The 22,499-nt window shown below is 39.5% G+C and overlaps 3 protein-coding genes across 4 annotated transcripts; all 3 read right to left on the minus strand.

Annotated features, from left to right (window-relative positions):
- Nucleotides 1–145: 145 nt before the first annotated feature.
- On the minus strand, nucleotides 146–4,192 carry LOC137869024 (serine/threonine-protein kinase TAO3-like). 2 transcript variants are annotated; one of them, XM_068706112.1, is made up of 6 exons: nucleotides 3,432–4,192; nucleotides 2,625–2,861; nucleotides 2,354–2,484; nucleotides 2,059–2,269; nucleotides 1,010–1,249; nucleotides 146–580 (listed from the first exon to the last, which is right to left on the minus strand). In XM_068706112.1, the coding sequence occupies exons 2-6, from the start codon at nucleotides 2,808–2,810 to the stop codon at nucleotides 533–535; spliced, it is 816 nt and encodes a 271-aa protein (XP_068562213.1). In that variant the 5' UTR covers nucleotides 2,811–2,861; nucleotides 3,432–4,192; the 3' UTR covers nucleotides 146–532. The 2 variants fall into 2 exon arrangements, with proteins under 2 accessions (XP_068562213.1, XP_068562214.1); XM_068706113.1 differs by having other exon boundaries at nucleotides 146–1,249; nucleotides 2,059–2,262; nucleotides 2,356–2,484.
- Nucleotides 4,193–7,058: 2,866 nt separating this feature from the next.
- Nucleotides 7,059–8,929, minus strand: LOC137868644 (heat shock protein beta-1-like). Its single transcript, XM_068705521.1, has 3 exons — nucleotides 8,225–8,929; nucleotides 8,031–8,094; nucleotides 7,059–7,905 (listed from the first exon to the last, which is right to left on the minus strand). The coding sequence occupies exons 1-3, from the start codon at nucleotides 8,613–8,615 to the stop codon at nucleotides 7,746–7,748; spliced, it is 615 nt and encodes a 204-aa protein (XP_068561622.1). The 5' UTR covers nucleotides 8,616–8,929; the 3' UTR covers nucleotides 7,059–7,745.
- A 3,774-nt stretch (nucleotides 8,930–12,703) lies between these two features.
- On the minus strand, nucleotides 12,704–21,873 carry LOC137869026 (sushi domain-containing protein 2-like). Its single transcript, XM_068706114.1, has 16 exons — nucleotides 21,785–21,873; nucleotides 21,431–21,629; nucleotides 20,951–21,102; nucleotides 20,661–20,828; nucleotides 20,396–20,570; nucleotides 20,100–20,301; nucleotides 19,533–19,618; nucleotides 18,059–18,327; nucleotides 17,832–17,966; nucleotides 17,562–17,717; nucleotides 17,155–17,400; nucleotides 16,383–16,566; nucleotides 15,916–16,010; nucleotides 15,657–15,836; nucleotides 14,944–15,040; nucleotides 12,704–14,768 (listed from the first exon to the last, which is right to left on the minus strand). Exons 1-16 carry the CDS (start codon nucleotides 21,843–21,845, stop codon nucleotides 14,723–14,725), a joined length of 2,451 nt encoding a protein of 816 aa, XP_068562215.1. The 5' UTR covers nucleotides 21,846–21,873; the 3' UTR covers nucleotides 12,704–14,722.
- Nucleotides 21,874–22,499: the final 626 nt, after the last annotated feature.

Here is a 22,499-nt window from a genome sequence, read left to right on the forward strand (position 1 = left end):
GCCCCACCTGCTCCTTGTTGACACCTGTCAGAGTGCATCAGCATCACAGCAGCTACATTCAAGAGAGGACTGGACTGGCTGATTGATTTGGGTACTAACTAAAATTGACAGTTTTTAATCATCACAAGTCCCTTAGTTGGTTAAATCTTTTTATTTAAGACATGTTCTTATGTATAGTCACAGTTCCATCTCTTCTTACTTTAACATCTTCCTGATCTAGGTCTGAAAACATGAGACCTCTGCTCCAATTGTCACATGGAGAGAGGACAGGATACCTGACAAGCCTGTGACAGGTGATAGGGTTCATACGGTTGGGTCCAGTTTCACATGCAGCTCCAGTTTGAATCTTAATCAGGCTGCAGTGCCAGTGTCTGCGTGGATTTCAGATGGGTTGAATGTTCAGTGTGATGGAGAGGTGATTCCAAGCATTTATCTCAATGCATGCTGAGATAAACCCTCCATTCCTATGAGCCTGAGCAGGATAAGATGGGAATGGAAAAAGTATCTATACTGCTGCTGCTTTGTATGTGTGTTACTCACTCCACAATATGCAACATGGATGTCTGAACCCTGACTCCTGCTGTTGAAGAAAGGGAACAAAATTAACACATTTTATTAATTTCCCATGCCTCACTCTAAGACGGACTTTCCTAACAACCTGAGACAAACAAATCTAAAAACCTACGTTATTATGGCTTACATTGTGCAACAGGCCTGAAAATGTTTTTGGAAGAAGCAGTTGTCATGGCAACATTCTAATGTTTTTTTCTACATATTTCTGATGGGCAATTCAGAACTAGAATACAAGGTACAATTTAGGCAAATCAAAAGTCAGAGGTGGAGAATAGCAGAGGGGACAGAAGTACAGTACCTGCAGAGCTTTCATATCAAACCCATGATGTAATCTTCCTATCGAAACATGTCTCGTCCCTTTTATAAACAAACTTTTAAAACCTGGATATCAACTCACTAAATAACCACATAGTTTGAAAGAGAAAGTCCCAGGCACCTTGAGGTTTCTGGGCTGCTGCCGCTGCTCCAGAGTGTGTTTCCTGTGTAGTTCTCTCTGCCGCCGGCCGTTGTACTCCTCCTGGTTTTCCAGCTCTGTCTGGTGCTGCAGCCGCATGAGTTCAATGCGCAGCTTCTGCAGCATCTGCAGCTGCCTGCGCTCCATGTCCTGGGTGGACTCGTCCTGCCGGATCATCAAGGCATGTTCCATCTCCTTCTGGGTCCTCTTCTTGTTCAGCTCCTGGGACAACAAGTTTGATGTAATGTCGTTTTTTAATGACAACATGCGCAAATTCAGCTTAGGTCCTCTTCTTGACTTAAAATAAGATTTCAAGGTTTCCCAAAGAAGTTGTTTACACTATAATCTTTGCATGTAAATTGGCGCCTACACTACATTTACCTTTAGGTTAATGTTATATTTCAGAAAAGTGTATTCATTTTTTATGATGTTAGTGATGGTGGCCCACTTTTGCTGTTAAACACTGCGTTAAAATACCATTTCAAAAGTCAAAACTGAAAATGTTTTGTAGGGTGGGAATGAGCCATTTTGTTCTGCATAATGTGGGTTGCTCTGAAGGCCGCCATGTTCACCGCATTGTTAGCACCCTTTCCTACTGTGGAAATGTAGTTTGTAGTTTTGCAAAATAATCCCAAATCATTGTTGGTTTCAGGTTTTTCTGTTTCATGTCATAAAAAATGTAAATTGAATATCACTGGATTTTTGGAAAGTTAGTCAAAGTAGTTTGAAGAAATCACTTATGCATAAGTAATCAAACAATAATCAACAAATGATTCATAATGAAAACAATTAGCTGTAGCCTTATCCTGGGCATTTTAATCAATGACACCTCATCCATAAAGAAACCATTATTTCTGTGAAATCTGGCATTGATTTACTCATCACCGACTATTATTTCACAAAATATTCCTGTGTCCAAACGTCTTCTGAAAACACCAATAGTCGTATCCAAAATCGTGGTATTTCATTTTGAGCTTGTCTTCACAATCTGATTACACATTTTGTTATGTGGTGTCAGAAGATCACATTACCTCTCTCAGTTGCTCCTGTTCAAACTCCTGCTTCCTGACCAGACTCCGGCGTTTGAGGGCCCTGCAGCTCCGGTCGTAGACCAGCCTCTGCTGGGCCAACAGATGAGCTTCCTCCTCCGCCTGAGAGCGCTGTATTGTTTCTTTGTGCCTGGACAGACGCTCCTGCTTCTCCTCCTTGGGTGTACCAGGGTCTTCGCTCATCTCCTGTAACACCAATAAACGGAAATGTGTTTCATGTTGAAAAGATATAATGTGCGGGACAATAAACTTTGCTTTGTATTTGTTTGTGATATTTACTTCTTTGATCTTGTCTTTGCAAAGCCTGTACTCCTTTTTCTGATTCTCTAAGAAAGTAGTCAGCTCTTTTTTTTGCTGAGCAACAATCTGTTGCTGGATCCTCCTCTCTTCAGCTGCAACTGACTTCATCTGTGAACAGACATTCAAGTATTTAAATGAACTCCCTATAATGATCTCTTAACTGGCAGAAATGCCTGTACAGACACAAGTTTGGTATGAAATGAATAAAATCTCTGATCATTCATTAGTGCTTGCTGTTAAGGCTTTACCTCTTTGTCTGTTTGAGCAGAGTGGCGTTTGGCCAGTCTTTCCAGCTCAATGTAAGTGTTGTTCGCATGTGTCTCTAATTCCTTCTGCAACCGGAGCCTATGCTCATCCATCTCGGCCTTTAGCCTGTTCTCCAGGGCGATCAGCTGCTTCTGGTGCTGCCGCCGCATGCGCTTATACCCAGACATCTGCTCCCGCAGCTCAAAGTCCTGCTCATGCTCCTGGATCTACCTGATGACCTAGACAGAGGAACACAGGAAGCAGGAAGTAAAAGAAACGGAGCGGGCAGAGAGAAGCAACTGCCATGGTGAAATCAGGTGGACTAAAGAAAGACAGACTGGTAAGCTGGTAAATCAGAGGCCACAGCCTACAAACAGACCACATACAGTATAGTGCAAACAACAATTCTGCAAACTGTAAAGTAAACAGTTTGCAGATTACTACACATCCACGATAACCCAAGAAGTTAGCACGGGTTAATACAGACATCTGACAATCCTTTAGGGTTCACAGTATCAATGTCTTTGAGCATCAGTGTCACACAAAAGAGGTGAAGTTCATCAATATACAGAGGCTCTGCTGTTTAATCCCATTCATGCTCTTGCTTACACCCCTCCCCTCCCCTCCTTACCTCCCGCAGCCAGCACGCATACACGCACACATACACTAACACACGCGCGAGCACCAGCGCTTCTTTTTTCATGCAAACGGAGGGAGAGAGAGAGAGAGAGAGAGAGAGAGAGAGAGAGAGAGAGAGAGAGAGAGAGAGAGAGAGAGAGAGAGAGAGAGAGCGAGAGGGAGCTGCGTACCAAAGATGCTGATTTGATGGTGGCAATGTGTTCACAGATCTTGCAGTCGAGAGACCGGCTCTTGTGAGAAGTAGGCCGCAGCTCTGGCCTGGTGTCCCTGTGCACAGCCTCATCCCTCACGCAAGCATGGTCCTGCAGGGGGGGAGGAAAAGGAGGAGATAGTGGGGCTGGGTGCTTCCCAGGCCCTCCGCACTCGCTGTTTCTGCTAGAGCTGCTATTATTGCCGAATCTCCCTGAATGCAGCACACATCCAGCTTTAAATGCATCCTTCCCCTGCTTGTTCCCCCGCTACTGTCTGCAAGTTCTTCCTACGAGAGAAAAGGACATTGCTAAACAATTGCAGGCACCACCGAGAAGGCAGCTACTGGATGTAGTCGGGTTTTTTTTTTCTGGCGTCCCCCTCTCCTCAAAGAGAAGAAACCAAATGGCTCCGGTGGATAAGGTTGAATTATGCAATGCCTACCATTGACACTCGGAGAAAGATAGCACAGGGATATATTTTACTGCCACTCGTCTTTTCCGTTTCAAAATGCAAGAAATGTTTGGGAGGAAAAATACTTTTCCTGTGTTCCAATGATCGCATGTGGTACCATATTTAAAAAGATTGGAGTCAGATAAGGCACATCCAAACATGGTTTTCCCTCGAATATGTCGCTTGATGATCCGTTTGTATTCCACTCGAATTTCTGTCCTACATTTACAGCGCACTTGGTCATGGTAGGTGGTTCTGGTGCCTTCTATTCATCTCTTTCCTCTGTCCCTCTTCTACACTCCCCCTTCCTTTAAAGAGACACCGCAATACTACAGCCAACCAGCCTAAAGTTATTTCACAGAAGGCTCTATCACAAGATATTTTTTAGAAATAAAAACCAATATGATGAGACACATGTTCACTTATATAGATAGTTTAAATGTAATTCAGTATTTGTTTTAAACAAAATTGCACCCATAAGCTATTGTTATTATTGTACATTTTCAGAAAATTCACTCCTTTTGGGAAAATAAAAAAATAGAAAAGCTTTATGATACCATCCTGTGAATGGCTCATTGTATGGGTGGAATATACTAAAACAAATTCATACAAAATGCAAGCCTCCTCTATGATACATTTTTTGAGAAAAAATGTTTTTTCAACACTCCTCTAATTTTCATCAGTGAGACCCATATTGTCATTTATGTTCTATGAACATTACTTGTATTTTTGGTTAACTAATGACGCAAAGAGCCTAATATTTTTATACTTGCCACTCTTATTATTCCTGTCATTACTTCATGTGGCCGCTGGAGGGTGACAGAGACTAACATTTAGATGAGGTGTCGCTCTCCATGGTGCTGAATATACTTCGCTAAATCACAAGTGTCGTCATCACTTCTGCCGCGACTAGCACTACTTCCTCTATGACCGCAAACACAAGATACACCGTAGACACATGCAGTACTCCCGGTAACCACCTGGAATTACAACGGAAACCACCTCATATGCCAACTTCCTAGAAACGGCGTGGAACACCTTCGCAACCAGCTAGTAGCTGCAAATGCCCTGAAAACTCCTCAGCACCCATGCTAGGGGCAGGGTTAGGGGCAGCGTATACTGTAGCAACTCATCCAAACACAGCGAACAGATCTAGCAGCACTCTAGAAGCCACAACCACCTAAAGTATAGCAAGACCTCAATAAAATCTTGATCATAACAATTTTCCTCAGGCAGAAGGTATATGCTTACATTTTCTTCAGAAATATTTGTTAGTTTGTGCTGCTCTAGTTCTATCTACTATGTTCCACTTGAGTGTGAGCTGGGGTTCAAGTCTGTTCCTCCTGGATGAATGCTTTGCTGAATGATATTTAAGCATTAAATTACATCTTTTACACACTTTCACTTCAAGGCATAGTCTGCAGGAAGTTCCACTTGTTTGTAAACACAATATTCAATGTTGGCGTATTCATTAAACCTATGCATATATCTTATCAAAGATCAACGGGTGTTATGCACTCATTAAAATGGGCCGTACTGTAAATGTTACTGATCCACTGATCCACTTTCAGTTTAAACAAACAAACAAAACAACAAAAAACCTTTAACTTATTTTTGGCTTGGGGCCTGACAGGTCCAGTGGTGGTCCTGTGTGTGCATGCTGTTTTCCCTGAGGTTGACGATGGATGGATGAAGGATGACAGGCTATATAAAGGTTCTATATGTGAACATTGGGGATGGGGCTGCACAGAGGGTGACTCAATACGTTGCATTCTAATGAATGTGTAAATGCATGATGAGAGTCTGTTGGCTAAAACTAACCTAATTGTCTGGGACAATTTCAAGATCTGTTAAGCTCCTCTGTATCTAAACTGACACATTCTCAATTTAGTTACATTTCCCACTGTGTGGGCAGGAAAGAAAGCAGGAAAAATAACTTTTGATTTGCAAAAACTTTAATCCCAAATCAATTTTAAGTGATTGTTTTCCCACCCTGCTGGCTTTGATCTGGATCAAGAAAAACTCAAAGCAAGAGCAGAGACATTTCACCACTGCATGCTTGAATTTCTCAAAAAAGGATAGATTCAGATGTAATATGAAAATGAACACAGTAAGCCTCAAAAGATTACTGTGAAAATTGTGTTTGGTAAGATCACTTAAAGAATCTGTATATTTGCTCAATAGTGTCAGTTTGAAGAAGCATTAATCTTTGGTCATATGTAGGACAAATTTTCTCCGCGCTGCTTATAAATTAAAATCTAACCTCCATCTCATATTATTTTCCTTTTCTAAATACACTAAGAAGCGAGAGGACTGCCACTCTTCTGTCTTAAAGTGACATTTAATTTGTCATCCTTTACTGTATACTCAAATTAAATTGAACCACATTTTGTTACATCATCAAATTGCTGTTAAGTGATTCCTTCAGTATTTTCATGTCAGCCAACCACTGGATGAATAATCAACAAACCAAGCTACGAAAGCGATCACAATTTTAAACAAAATCCCCCCTTCTTTCACTGTATCTATCTCAGTATTTCCAACATTACAACAATCCATGTGTTGACATTCCGTACAAATACAGTAACTCCTGATACGTCAACATGTAATACCTAGTTCAAGCAGTAGATGTCACTGTTTACTATTGAGTGGCCATCATCAGATCAGCCGAGTCCCTGACTTCTACTCTTGAACATTTTAGCCTCTAATGCTGTTTAATGTTACATTAATGGATCATTTCTCAGTTATCAAACACCTTCATTTCATCCAGCTCCAGGCTGCTGTGCATTTGTTTTAAAGTTTGCCATCACGTGGCTTGTAGAAGACCACAATTGACTACAGTGAATTTAGAATTAATTAATTTGGTGGGATGAACTTAAAACAGTTCATTTGTAGGATCTAGATATTCTTTGGGAGAAACTTGATGAAGCTCTACTTAATAAATAAAATCAACTGAAATACTAAAGTCAAAACTGTCTCTCAAAGAGGAAACTAGACAGTGTCAAAATATTACACTTAACAGGACTTCAGTGCCCTCTTGTGGACCATTTGATAATAATGTTATGGAAAGCAATCAGATATAGAGCAATGGATGAATAATCAATACAGGTTTGTATAAATCCTATAATGCATCACTCATAAAGAACACTAAATGATAAAATTACATTTTTTATTTATATGGCAGAAGCTGTTTAATACATTTTTGGCAGATACAGTATATCCGGACAGCTTTATTAGGCTGGTTAATCAATACATCAATGTACAACTTTCAGGACAAGCACACAATATGAATCCACGTTACAGCTTTTTACATTGTCTCTTTTCTTCACAAGCAAAATAAAATCACACCAAATCAATTATTAATTATCTTGCCATGTTACACAGAAGCACAACTTGACCTTTTGTTATAAAGTAAATAAGCTGTTTGGATATAAATAGTCCCTTTTCTTCTGTCCATTCTTGGCCAGTATTGTCAGCCATAATCTCCACAGCCCCTTAGGTCATGTAAGGACTACAGCTACTAGCTTGTATTTTTTCATATAATTCAGATATTATAAGAGTATGAAAACATGATGTTGTTAGGAATACAAGGTCATGCTAATCTATTTATAAGCGATGACAAAAGAAAAGATTTCCTTATTTTCAGAGTTGATTCTGTATTATATTGATGAGTGGGCATTTGATTGTGAAACCAAATGTAATTGAACATGATATTGTACTGTTGACATTACAATATCTGTGTTTTATAGCAGGAAAACACTACAACAGACTAGTTCTGCCTTTTTTCATGCCAGTGTTGCTGGTAAATTCTGATTGTAGTTTCAAATTCTTGCTTACTGGTTTTACTTTTCACCGTCCTGCGTCTGTCTGATCTGAACTGGTATCACAACCTCATTGGGTGGGTTGCTGATGGATGTCCCTGGAGCGGGGGCCTCTATGGACAGAACTCCATCACCGGACAGCGAAGAGCTGATGTGTTGCGAATCCACCCCCTTTGGCAGCCTTGACGAGAAGAGGAGAGTGTTTATGTTGACCTCTTGCTTTATATGTGTCATCATACAATACACAGTTATCATATGGAACCTCAGGAAGATAATTTTTTTCAAAATTCCTCAGAGACAACTTACTTGTATTTCCGGGTGAAGCACCTTGAAACAGATCCATGCTTATCCTGCCTTTCTTCATGATTTCCTTGTAATGAAAAAATAATTTTATAAAAATATGTCAAGAAAAGAATGTTAAAGATCAGGCATGGTACTTTTTTTTTTTGTTACATCTCAAAAATAGCTTGTGGGAAATCTGAGAACCATGTGCAGTGTACCTGATATTTGCAAATAACCCTCCTTGGTTGTGATTGAAATTTCCTCAGGCGAGAAGTGATTGACGTCCAGGTTAATCTTCCAGCTGTCCTGCCCTGTTTGGATCTCTGACACTCCACTTGCTAGTTGTCTCGGACCCTTTTGGTTCAACACTGCATGGTGCTGGCCACTGAATGGAGGCAGAAGGGGAGTTTGTGCGTAGCCGGGCCAGGAGAAAGATGCCAGTCTCTTCTTGGACCAGTCAATCCAGTCCAGATCACTAGGGTCCAGGAAAGGAGGGAGACCAAAGTCCTGCGCAAAGATTCGACTCGGCTGCGTCCAGTTTGGGAACGGATCCCAGCTCACATCTCGGCGGAAAATGGGACGGGATAATATTTTATTTTGTTCCTCCATATCCTTGAAAATAATGTCCGAATGAAGGGAAAGGATGTTGAAACTGCAAAAGCCTGAAGCTCCACCCTAACAAACAAGTCTAGATTGATGACCTGAGCACTAAACAATGGGCAGCTGTATTTCTGTTCTCAACAGAAAGTGAGCTAGAGGTCTGAGAAAACGACTGCTTTGGCATCTGTACTGCTCTACTCACACACATATATACCCAACAGAGTTATTCTAACACTTGTCCAGCATCAAGTGTGATCTAAGGGACGAGAATGACTCAGTATGTCATGAGCTGGTGTGTTACTCCTGCGTTGCCCCGGGACCTGAAGAGGATAATGCTAACTATTCTTTATTTATATCTCTGGAGTGTCTGTGGCAAGTTGTTGGCGAATGACTCTGGAAGCAGCAAGCAGACAGTTTATTCAGCAGTGGCCTCTGCAGTCTTGTCACATACTGGTGCTCTTTGTCCATAAAACTCACAGCCTTGTGTTATGTGAGGGAACAGCACGCACAAGCAGAGTCACACGGTAAACAACAGGGTAACTTCCAGTTTCTCAACACAAGATTTAAGAAAAACAACTCAAGCCGGAATAAACAAATCATGTGATGAGTATGGAGGGCAAATTACAACAATAAAGGGCGTGTTTACATTCAGGACAAAGTGATGGGCACTGATGCAGTCGAGTGGTGGTGAGGAATTTTGCATCTAGAGCTACGTCTCCATGGGTGTTATGTTGTATAAATAATGAACTGAGCTTCAGAGGAATAAATCAAGCCATTTGCCATCAGAGAGGAATGGTATTTATTAATGAGGTAATATCTGTTGCCTTTCCATCTGCACTCATCCAAAGCATCAGTCCAAAGTATGAACTATATCAGGGGGCAGAGCTGCAGGGCTCCACACATTCGAGCATGTCGTCTGCAGACCAAGGTTCGTTGACAGTTCATTTTGTTGGATATAGTCTGCTAGCTACATGGACGCTGGAGAACATTACAACCAAACTTTTCTTCAATTTTAGCTTTCTATTTAGTAGTTAATTGCAATATTTTTTTGCGGTATTTGCTACGTTTTAGACTAATTAAGTAAGACAATATACCTTATATTTTCAGAGCTAAAGCAGCATAAGGTAATCACAGGGACTAATGGATTATGGATTTGCATTCCCAGAAGTTATTTCACATTTCTTGAACTAAAGGTATATTGTAGAAAAGTTTGGTGACTGCCATTTATTATGAGACAACACATTGTAACATTTTCTACAATACATGTTTTTTCAGGAAGATGGTTGAAATCGTCGGTGTACCTAATGCATGAGGCAGAGGGCCACGTTGTGACCTGTGAGACCAACACTGGAGAGGTGTACAGGGGCAAGCTGATTGAGGCTGAGGACAACATGAACTGGTTGATCTTTATTAATAAATACTGAATAATAATCATAAATGAAGCTCCTCCGTACAGCCTGATTTCCACACAGTGTTGCAACCTTTTGTTTCTTGCATTTTGGGAACAAAATAGTTCAGGTAGTCTCTGCTTGATTATTTGCATAACTCATTGTGGGTGGTGAGCTCTCAGGTTTTTAAATAATTTGCTTAAGTAAATGCCCATAAATGCGATGAGTTACTTTACAGAAAGAAATACAAAATGACAGGAGGAATTATTGAAATATAAAAAAAAAAAATCCCATCCCCACAGATGTCCAATATAAACAGTGACTTATTGTGATGGCCGGGTGGAACAGTTGGAACAAGTCTCCATCTGTGGCAGCAAGATCCGCTTCCTGATCTTCCCCGACATGATACAGAATGCTCCGATGTTAAAGAGTACGAAGAACAAGAACCAGGGATCCGGTGCAGGAAGGGGCAAGGCGGCTATTCTCAAAGCACAAGGTGAGCGGAAAGTTTTTGGACCAGTATCTTCTTGTTAAACGCATACTGATAGCTATATACTACTGTTAAGTAGTTTACATATTTGATCACTTTTTTGTGCAGCAGAACTCAAACTTTTCAGGGAGAAAAATGTTTTCCACAAATGCTGCCGAATCCCTTGTTTTACAAGTCAATGCATCTACTTACTCTAAGCACTTAAATTACAGATTAGATGTACCCGACACTTTGTCCTATGGGTGACATGGGTTTCACATTTAGACTCTCAACATGTGTGATCAAAATATTATGGTTTCACAAAGGTAGCATTTACAGCGTTGTATCTTACATGTTTTATATTTTCAACTCTTGCATATTTACATCTAGTTTGTAGATCATCTATGTGGCAAAATTAGTGAACCACTGCGTCATTTTGGAATAATTTCTCTTTTTACTTTTTTTTATTTAATCTGCAGTGGCTGCAAGGGGTCGGGGCCGTGGTTTACTTTCATTTTTTTATCAATTAAGTCCTACCTGCCATAGATGGCTTTCTTGCATGCATAAATATTAAATCGAAGTTAACAAATTCAATATTAACTATTTGGCAAAATGCACCAGTTACACCTTACATGTCCCCAATGTCTGAAAATTGCTCCAAATGTTTTTAAAATGTGCTCAGGTTTGCCAGTGAACTTCTCAATTCAATTTATTTTGTATAGGACCAACTGACCCATGTTCAACTGCTGTTCACACGGAATCCTTCTCCACGTCGGCCTTCAAAGTTCTCGTTTGAATATTTGCTACTACCACCAAAAGTTTCAGAAACTCACTTCCCTAACAGTGCCTGTTGACACCGAAACATCGTCATAAACTCAGTTGGCATTCAGCTGCCTTTTGTTAAAGGCTCAAGTTACTGCAAATCCTGCAGGTCAGACAACGACTGCAGACATTAAACCACCAAAGACTAAATGAACCACAGTCTGACAGATATTCATGGCTGATTTCCAAACCTCGCTGTGCAGAGAATGAGACTTTCAGTGATATTGTGCGTCTCGATATAAATGATAATATCACGTAAAAGACGTTTTCCCACCATCAATGTAGAAACTGCACTGTGAATGGAAATGAGCCTTGGTGTGAGCCTTACCATTTATCTGAGATCACAGTAGGTTAAACTTGGTAAGTTGCCTCTTTTCTCGGGATGTAAAAAGCCAGCTGTAGCTGGGAGTTTCATCCAGGGTTATGGTCCTATGTTTTTCTCCAGTCCATTGAGGCCGAGTCCAATTAACCTGCAAACATTTTGTCCCTTTCGTGGCAGTGATACTGTGTGTTTAAAAAGTCAAACTGGATTTCAAGAGCTTCTTTTTTAATGATTCCAACTTCTTCCGATATTCACAGCTGAAATCTATAATGCGATATTTGATCTTCTTCCATATGGCCCAGCCCTTCTCCTGGAAATAGTAAAAGAAAGGTCAGGAAACCAACCTCTTTAATTAAAGACAGCTGGCTAAAAGATGATTTGGAGTTGGTAACTATGGATCAAGCAGCATTGGTTCTTCAAAATCTCTTCATAGACTTTTTAAGTGCTATCATGTCAGCTTTGAATAAAAGGCCATGATTGCAATTGCATGGACATGCATGGTCAGTGTGTACCGTAGCACCCTGAATATATTTGTGTTACATAGAGTTTTTCGATATCCCTATTTTTGAACCTCGGCGGTGAGAGGTAATCATCAGGACACAAGGATCTTGATGGTTTCCTTCCCAGCATCTAGAAACCATTAACATATTAATAGAACACAGAGGTGCAGGGGAACCGTATCCCCTTCATGTCCTTTATAAAGAAGCAATGATTCTCCACATGGTGACTTTATTTGCAGAATTTAAATCTGTGATATCATAATTTTCCTTGCCAACAAAGGACAATGGGGGAACAAAAAATATCTTTTAGTAAAAGTTGTGCTTTCAAAGGTTTACTTCAGTAAAAGTCAAATTTACATAATTATCAAAAGTGAAAAATACAGTACACGCTGGCAGGTTCTGTCATTGGGATGTTATTATATATTAATTACTTGATTAAATGTATTAAGAAGTTTACAATATCATACTTTACCATTTGTGTTAGAGGTGTTCAACCGTATATCCTGGATTAAAATAACCACCAGATTATAAAAACAGTAAGTAAACAAATTGATGACATTGTGAGTACTACCACTTGCTTACAGACAGCTCAGAGATTTGATACAGTTTATATTTGTGTTTATTTTACAATGAAAAATAAACAAAATCATGACATGTCCATATCAAATAAAATAAACAAAACAAAACAACATGAAAAAATGGAAAACATTTATTTTTTTTCAAAGCCTCCTGTGGACAGCAGGTGTGTATCTCAAATGGAAAACATTTCCAAAATTACACTGAATGCTCAACATTTGTGGAGCAGCGGCAGCAGCAGCACAGGGTCCAGAAAATGCAACGAACACATGCATACAAACAAAAATATGAGGAAATTTGTTCTTGTATTGTTTCGTGCATGAGGCCCATTGTGTTCTGTCTGTAGTTTAGCAGAATGCATTGTAAAATAAGAAAATAATAATTCACATACATTTTGAATTGAAGCCACAGAATACACTATATTTGAAAAACGTTATTGTCCAACAAACTTGAAAACTGTATCCGATAAAACAACATTCATAAATATTTGATGACAAAACACAAATATAAGTACACAGTACAGAGTTCATTTAGTCTACAGTTTGTCTGTTGGCCTAAATATACAGGGGGATCAGTAGCCCGAAGACTTTAATAAAAATGTTTAGACGGTAGCAGGTTGCATCATTAATGTTTCACCAATCAATTATTGTTAGCTTATTAAACAGACTAACAGTAAGTTATTGGTTTCAGCCTATCATTCATAATTAGATCATTCAACTTGATGACTGAGTGTGAAGTAAATGATCTTACAAGCTTTTATTCATAAAATGTGTTTTCACTTTACAATAAACCTGTAGTTTTATAGCCCAGAATGCTTTGCGTTTATGGTGGATGTGGTCAAAAGTGCAACACGTTAAAATGCCAGCCTATAGGTATCAGTGCAATAATACCTTTCTGCTGTGGAAGAAGCAGTGTGTAAAAGATGTGTAGTGTGTAGTTGCTCTTTAAAAACGAGGCCTATTTGCAGGCCTCAGCTCGAATAAAGATAAGAAATACCTAATTAATTGTATAAAAAAAAAAAAAAACTTTTTTTTATATATTTTTGAGATGAGAAAAATCATGGAACTATCAGAATACATGTTACTGGTTCACATAAGATAAGGATGGAACACAGCAGAACTTGGAAAACTCAAAAGCTCGATCTTGAAAAACAGCACTTTTAGGGTATTGTTTTTTGGAAAGTATGGGTATCCAAGACTTTTAATATGCTGGGCTCTTAGAACAACTGATATAGGCTCTATATACACAGCTATACATAGATACAGTGAAACATTTATGAAATATAGAGCATTTCAAATTAGAAAACTGATCAAATACTCCAAGATTTGAATAAAAAAGTATTTTTAAAATTCAAAAACACTCTATATCACTTCTATGTATCACTCATGATGTTCATTGAATCAATAGACCGAAGATTGGACCTTTTTTGAGTGTTTTAAGCTCTTTCTATGCCCTTTTTAGTTATTTAGTTTAAGGTCAAATCCTGCTTCGACTCTCTGTTCAGGGCTGTATCTCAGCCCCCCCTTCTCCGATTTTCACCATTGAGACATCCTTCGAACCGTAGGAGCCAATAGAATTGCCTAGAAAAGCTAGATGATTGACAGCACTATTAGCCAATAAAGCTCTTTCTCCGGTCTGTCCCAGTCATATCGAGTATGATTTATGATATTTTGTTATTTGTTTGCTTGGCTGATGGGAGATGTGTTTGTCTCGTGTAGAAGTGACCTAGTTCATGTTGTTCCCAGGACGCTGAGGTTTCTGCAGAACTATAACATCACTATATTCGTTCTTCGTGGGTTCTCTGCCAGTTACTTTTAACACAAAACTCTCTAAGTTTTGATGTACTCTGCGTCCAAATGGGGGACCCTCGGGTGTATCTGGTTTTAACCGTGAAGTGACCTTTGCTCAACCTCATAATATATTTTAATCTGGAACATGGCTGTGGTTTTACAAGGATAGGCTTTCTCTTTTGTGTTATGTGTGTCTTTATCCAATGGAAGCATGTATTTAAGCATGTATTTATGCATGAATAGTTGTGGTTAGAAAGCCTCACTTGTCACAACTTCTCCTAAACGTGCAGCTCTTCTGGAGAAAAACACACAACACACAACACACAACACACAAATAAAAACAGTGAAGACGCAGGAAACTACAATATGAAGCCTCTGTCACACTTTTTCCATATCAAGTATTGTGAGGATAATGAATTTTAGAAATGTTATGTTGTAGATTAATGATACATCAACTGAAGATACTGTACCTTCTCTGTTTCCTGGAGTGGAGTATGATTGTTGTTATAATTACAATTAGTGCTACTGCTCCAATAACTGAACCGGCCACAATTCCTGCGAGATTACCTAGAAGAGGACAAAGATGTTATTGTTGTTTTTAAACATAGGGTCAAGCACAATAAGTATTAACGTTTGTTTGATTTATTTTTGAAGCCCATTTCCACCACTGTGAGGAAAAAATAAAGATCCAGTTATCTCAAAATTTCGACTTACTATCTCAAAATTTTGACTTACTATCTCGAAATTTTGGTTATGGACTGATGTTTTTGTTGCCCCATGTCCATACAGCCTTATAGCCACTTCTTACACTACTGTGAAAGTGACACTGAAAGCCGCTTTCAGAGGTCACAAGCTGTTGTGCTAGTAAGTCGAACTTTCTAGATAGTAAGTCGAAATTTCAAGATAACTGGATCTTTATTTTTTGCTCACATTTGCGGAAATGGGCTTCCATAGAAATGGGCTTCCATAGAAATGGGCTTCCATAGTATTCTCACTCATAAATATTTTTGTAAAAAGGTCATGAGAGGGATTTCATTTTTCACTGATTTGATGGATCAAATGATGCACACAAGGACACACATACACACGTGCATGCTAAAATACAGACACTCACACATTTGCCACTGTTGATTTGTAAAGATCAGAATCATTGGACAGGATTGATTTAATAATGTATTCATACTGGGAACCACGCAGTTTGTGTCTTCTCCAGACCACCGTCCGTTCTCCTGGCATAGTCGCTCTGCAGATCCTTTGAGAGTGTAGCCGTCATCGCAGGAAAGCTGCACCTTAGCGCCTTGTAAATATGTGGTCCCCTCCTTCTTCCCATTATTAGGTGGTGAAAGCCATCCACAGGATATCACTGCACAGTATAACAATACCTAACATAAGTAAATGTACATTATGATGATTTTTTTCATCATGTGTTTTTATACTCTCACCTTGCTTTAGGTCACCCACAAGAGAAATGTGACTCTGGAAAGACACTTTGGTCGCATTTCCCATTCTTGGACTACGACCTACCAGGATATCGTACCTACAGGACAGAGGTGCTGATCAGAACATGAGTTGCTTTAAATAAGAAAATGATTTCTCTGAAAGGGCAATGACTAACATTTACATGTAGTTGAAAAAAAAATCATCGGAAGTCAAGATGTCATTACTTTTAGGCCCCATATTGGTCAAAGTCTAAAAAGAAAGCTCCCTTAAGAGCCACAGAAGACATTATGTAATTATTATTTATATAATTATTTGAGTGGTCCTCATGATGTATAAACTAAACTTCATGTGTAACATTGGCGGAGAGCCCCTTTAAGAGAACTAGCTTAATACTTATGTGTTTTCTAAAAACACTAGTATTAAATTAATTAAAAACTACTAAAAGTAAATCAATGTTTTCTTCTCATACCTACAGTACTGAGCGCCCTCTCCAGTGCATATCTCATGTGTCTGATTGGCTAATGGATCATCTGGACTCTCAGGGACAGAAAACACTGGAATAAAACTATGGTCATGTCTGGGAGCATGATAATATGTGTTCAAAAGATGTTCTGAATCATATGTGAACAAGGCAGACTGGTTGGAGATGGCCCCTGTAAGACAAAAAGAAAGAAAAAAATAATTTGAATTAAGTGAAACCTTAACCTGGAACGCAAATGCCTGATCGATGCATGAAAACACAACAAGATAAATGTGTTTTCCTAACATGAAAGGGTAACATGAAGGGTACATGACCCAAAAGAGGAAGCAGTGTGACAGAAATGGTTTGGCGAAAGGACTTTAACTTTAACTTTGGTGACCTGTGTTTAATTCTTCCTTTCTATTATCCAAAATAATTTACACTGTGAGTCAGGAATACACATATATGTACAAGCTGGCTGAAGTCCAGACTTTACTGTCGTAGTGGCCTAATGTTATCCTTACCTAAATTAGTTTATATCTGTCAAATTACTCATTACCATTTAATATAAAATAAAATATTTTTGTATTGTAATTCCTTATCAAACTTGTGCCTCTTTTGTTAGATTGTATGAGGTTTTGTTGTACATATAACATATACAGCTCATACATAAAATACAGTTCACAACAGTCATAAACACCAAATGAATTTTGAACGGCACAACCTAATCTGCATTGTGAATATTTTCACTATACTTTCTATATTTACAATATTTTCTTACAGCTTGCCCCAAAGCTGAACACCTCCTCTGGATTGGTGAGGTTCCTCACAAGTTCTCCGTTGCTGACGAGGTCGTCTTTGGCGTCGCCGTTCATCTTTCCGAGCAGTCCGAGAGTGGAGTTTTTGAACTCCTCTGGGAGGAGCACGGTGGTTGTCATTGTTCCCTCTCTTAGTCGCACTTCCACCCCGGCTCCACTTGGGAACATCACGGTCACATTTGTAGAGGTAGGAGAAAACACAAACACACCTAGAGGGGACATTTGTTCAGAATAAAGTTCAGTTCTTAACCATTGTGTCACACATTTGAAGACTGTGTCCAAATTCCTACTTACTGTCAAATCAAATAAACAAAGGGAATACATTTTATAATATTTCATTACAAAGCAGAAAGGCGAATCAAGGTCTCACCATGCAGGTCCATCCAGCTCTGCTCAGCAAAGGAGAGGGTTTTTTGATTCTGCAGTACTTCAAGGCCATTGTGACCACTGACCAGCCGCACCTCGATAACATCAGAGGGGGATTCTCTCATGGCTACAGCCGTCAACTTAGTAGCTTTAATGGTGGCTGGTAAGAGACAACAAGGATTGTTGTATAGTTCATGTGTTTAGTGGTAGCATGTACCGATCATTGTTGAGAGAGATAGAAAGGTTCAAAAGCTCAGTGCCTTCAGTAACTCACCATTCACCGGCTCTGTCCTGCCTTGGATTGTCAGACGTTTCTTTGTCGAGGTCATCAAAGTGTATTCCCCATTGCCATTGAAGGAGTAGCTGACACCATCAAAAGTTATGAAGTGGGGATCTCCAAAGACCACAGCTGTCATTACAGACAAAAAAATAACTTCATATTTAACAATAATCACATAAAAAACAAATAAACCGTAATACCGTGCCTAACGATTCCCTCACCTGAGCTGGGTGGCTGGTAACGCCTGCAGTCGCTGGAGGGCCGGTGTTTGAAGTAGTAGTGGCAGTTGTCAGACCACAGGCAGCAGTAGTAGAAGCTGAGCACGTCATAGACCCAGTGGGACTGTCCGGGAACTCGAGGGGGTTTCTGAAATGGGGGTGAGCCCCAGTCGTGTGCTCGGTCGGGGGTACTTCCCCCAATCGAGTCCGCTGTCAGCACCTGAGCGCCAGTGCTGTCATAGCAGCACTGCTGTCCCGCTCCATATGTAGGACTGTTGATACATATCCAAAAACATCGTCAATTAAAAGAGTGGACTCTGCTGCAACTAAATCATGATACCAAGTTAAACAAGAGTCTACAGCTAGACGAGAGGCCACAGTGGGGCTTCGAGCTAAATGATAATTTGAGCTCACAATGAGAACGCTAACAGGCTGATGTTAAGCAAGTGTAATGCTATTCCAATTTAGAGTGATGGCATGCTGACATTTGCTAATTAGCGTGAGTTTTGCAGGGATTTGGTCATAGACTTAAGTATTGGACAACATGAAATTTACAACACAGATTTGTACCAAATTTCATAGCAATTCATCAAATAGTTTTTGATATTTTAGCCTGGTGAAGTGGTGGACTGATCTACTAACAGACCAACATTGCCGTGGCATGAGTGCATATTAATTCGTTTTTAAGTATCAATGGCTAGAAAATGATTTATTAATGCGTTATCAATTAGAAGTATTCATATAGATTACATTAGGGCAGCTGCTCTCAGTTTTTATACTAAATTCATTGCAGTATAGTTAGTAGTTACATTGAACTTATAATTAGCAATGTACCTTATAGTATTCCAATACGCAATAGATCGCAATAATTATCCATTTACTTTCAGAGTTGCTTTGATATAATTTAAATATAAATGTACATTAATAGAAAGATACTTTTTGGTCTCAACAAGAGCTCCATTCGTCAGTAGCCTACAGAGTGTCCGACAGTTTTACTCTTCCAGCTGCCATAATTCAAGTCGACTGTTCATAAAGAGGGCTGATGCAGGTATTTACCACTGCTTACTTTTAGGGTGAGGATTCATGGACATGTCTTTGATGTTGTAGATGAGAGTATAGATAAGAAATAAATAGGCAGCCAAAAGGCTACAAAGTGCAGTATAAGAATTGACATACAAATTCAGACATTTTCTGTTTTATAATCTGCATGATCAATACATTCTTTTGCGAAATGCTTACTCGTATCAAGTATCACAGATTCAGCCAGACTGATGGCTAGCAGCTGACAATGTTACCATAAATACTACAGAGTACATACAGTAAAGTATAGTTATGCTATAAAATCTACTCTGCAACTCGTATAAATACTGTGTGTTTCAGAATCATTGCTATTGTTGTGAATGCATTTGTGATATTACAACATAATGCTGACACCTGATCGTGAAGGCAAGTCAACAGTTGTGAGTGAGGGACTCACCTGGCTTGTATAGCCCTCACACAGTGAACACTCCCAGGGTGGTAGGTGCACACGCTCCCCTTCTCTATATCACAGCCATAGTCAGTCTGAGGAGAGAGATGTAGCATCTGTGCTAACCAGGCAGCCAAATGTGCATTTCCATGTGTTCATGTATGTATTGCGTTCAGTAATAATAGTCCTCATCAATACGCTCATGTGCAGTTTTATCATCCCATTTTTCACTCGCCTTCAAATGACATTGCCTAACCCTAACTCTATACATTTTTAAGATAAAAGGCATAAAATCCATGCTGATATGAGTTCAGCTTGCAGTTAACGCTTGTGAATACAACAACTAAGGGAGCACACTCAATGACTTTGAACTGATAAGCAGTGAGTATAAGCAAAGGGCTAAGGCCATTGACAATCCCCATAAACAAATTAAGTAATAACCTAAATCTACCACACAGGAAATTGCTTTACTGGGATGATGTAATTTTCAGTTCAGAGATGTATCACTTTGCGTGTGTGCATTATGTTTATCTTTTAATGGAGTACAGACAACTATTAAACCTTTGCTACACTTACGTGAAACCTCCCAGTGTCTGCTCTTGCTTGAGCCAGGGTGCAGGGACAGTCTATGATCTCGCTGAGGAAGTTGGGCAACTGATTTTCCAGCTGGTCCCATGCTAAACATTTCTCCAAGGCCCAAACTGTCGAGTTCTGCCTGAACCTCTCCTCCAGATGCCAGGCCAGAGCGTGATCCTCAGACCATGCCGCTTGTACATTCCTAAATGAAGCGCATGACAAATGATATACAGCTGACGACTACAATAATATGCGTTATTGTAGTATTCTATATTATAGGAAGTGTTTGTACATACCATATGCCATCGGGGTTGGTGCTGGGGCTGATACGTAGAGAGCCAAGCTCCCAACTTGAAAAGCCATTCTCCGCTGGTTTGGGCAAAAAGCTAAAAGATCCATTATTGAGCTGATCCTTTGCAAGTGAGTACAGATAGTGCCACTCACCCAGCCAGATGTCTGTGTAGGGTTTCCCTACAGAGAAACATTATACAGAATTCAGCATTTTACGAATGAATAATCATCTAACAAGTGTAAATGCAGTGTATAAAAAGGCATACACACCTGTCTCCCTGTATCCCCAGACCTCTATATTGACCCTCTCCGCTCTGACCAAAGACGTATTCCATGTCATCTCAAGAAAGCCTCCAACAGCAGGTGTACCATAGTACTGCCACTTTGTTGAGTTGACCAGAGTTGCCTTAAACTGAGCGTCTAACTTGCCGGTATGCACTGTAAAGCAACACATTTGAATCAAGTAAATCATATATTAATATCGCACTAAATGGAAAGCTGTGTGTAATAAAGAGTTTTGAGGTCTTCCTCAAAAGAAAATATGCAGACAGTTATTGTACCTGAGAGCCAGGCTCCAACTCTACTGAATGTAGTGCCATTATCAGAGGAGATGTGCAAGGGAACCCATCCTGTTTCATACAAGAGTGGGGAGATACAATGGCCTCTACTGTTTTCATCCACATATCCCACAGTGTCAATATTGCTGTTGAACCTGCCGTTAAAAAAGAATGATCAGCAGGTTTCTGTAATGTACTTCAACTGTATAATTTGACTGTGATACTTGGGCGTGAAATTTTACTCCACGCTTTTTCCAGTGCTTTGCATTGCATCTCATCATTTATTTGATGTTTTCATCAGGATGCTGCTCAGAAGACCTGATAAAGACCATGAGATGCTGTTAAAAGCCCTGGAAAAAGCTAAAATTGAAAAGACATTTTTTTCCTCATATTTCTCTTCACCATAATCAGTCGATCGGTGAAAGGTTTAACCAGAACAGATTTAGCAACACGTAGACCCTTGCATGTAAAAGAAAGTCTTACCTGCATAGAATCTCTGAACTCTTGTTGAAACTCGCATCAAGGACAATAAAATCTGTCCCACCGAACATGGACCCGGAATATGGAAAGACTTCCACACAGTACTCTTTATAGTCTGTACAGCAGTTCTTCAGAGACGTGCATGTCGAGTGGCATGAACATGAGTCAAATTGTTCTCCACAACTTCCTTCACATGTCTGTCCTGTTGAAAATAAGGAGAAAGTATTTTCAGTGTGGAGTCTGGAGTGTGCCGCTGAAACTGATAAAAGCAGTTCATGTTTATAGGTTGGTATCCTTCCAACTGTCGGAGACAAAAATTCAATACATCTAGCGATTTGAAAGTGTGTAGGTTTTTACCTGATATCCTACAGATACATGAAACCAGAAGGAAAAATATTACTGCTGTGAATCTTTCCATTATGACTGAGGTTTCTGCGGCTGCTTCAATTTAGTCCCAGGTGTTAATACTCAGCAGTTTGTTAAACCTTGGTCTATTTCATCACAGGCATTTCCAAAGATCCGTTTAATCATTAACAAGTGGTCATTATGACAACAAGTCATAACCGCACATGACCACTGTTGTGGCAATTTATCATGTTGTTTTTTTTAGATGTAACTTGTATTGCTTAACCCTGAACATATGCCGACGTTGCAAAAGCAGAACTCACCAAGTCCTGGGAACCTGGCCCATCAGGTTCATTAGGTTTATTTCTCACAGGGAAATTAAGAGGATTCATTTTTACTACAACTACCTTTGAACACCTGGACATCTCAGTCCAATATTAATCTGTTTGTGAGTTTTTGTTATCTGCTTAATAGATTTTAGGTTGTAAATCAGACTCATCTTGGCTGTTATCATATTTAAATAAAACTACAACCTATTAAGAAACAATCACAGGGATAATAGCTAAATAAAACATGCTGTCAGAGAATATTTGTTTTAACAGATGAGTCATATTAGATAGTAACAAGATGCCTTCAGTCTAAAATGGGCCTTCCTTCAAAGTTTGAGCCCAGGTTAGCATATCGGCTACATTGGCATGTTAAAATGCTAACTTTGAGCATGTTGAAC

This window comes from Cebidichthys violaceus, unplaced genomic scaffold, assembly GCF_023349555.1.
Source record: "Cebidichthys violaceus isolate CVI_PGR_0920_01 unplaced genomic scaffold, fCebVio1.0.p SCAF_12, whole genome shotgun sequence".
NCBI classification, from domain to species: Eukaryota; Metazoa; Chordata; class Actinopteri; order Perciformes; family Stichaeidae; genus Cebidichthys; species Cebidichthys violaceus.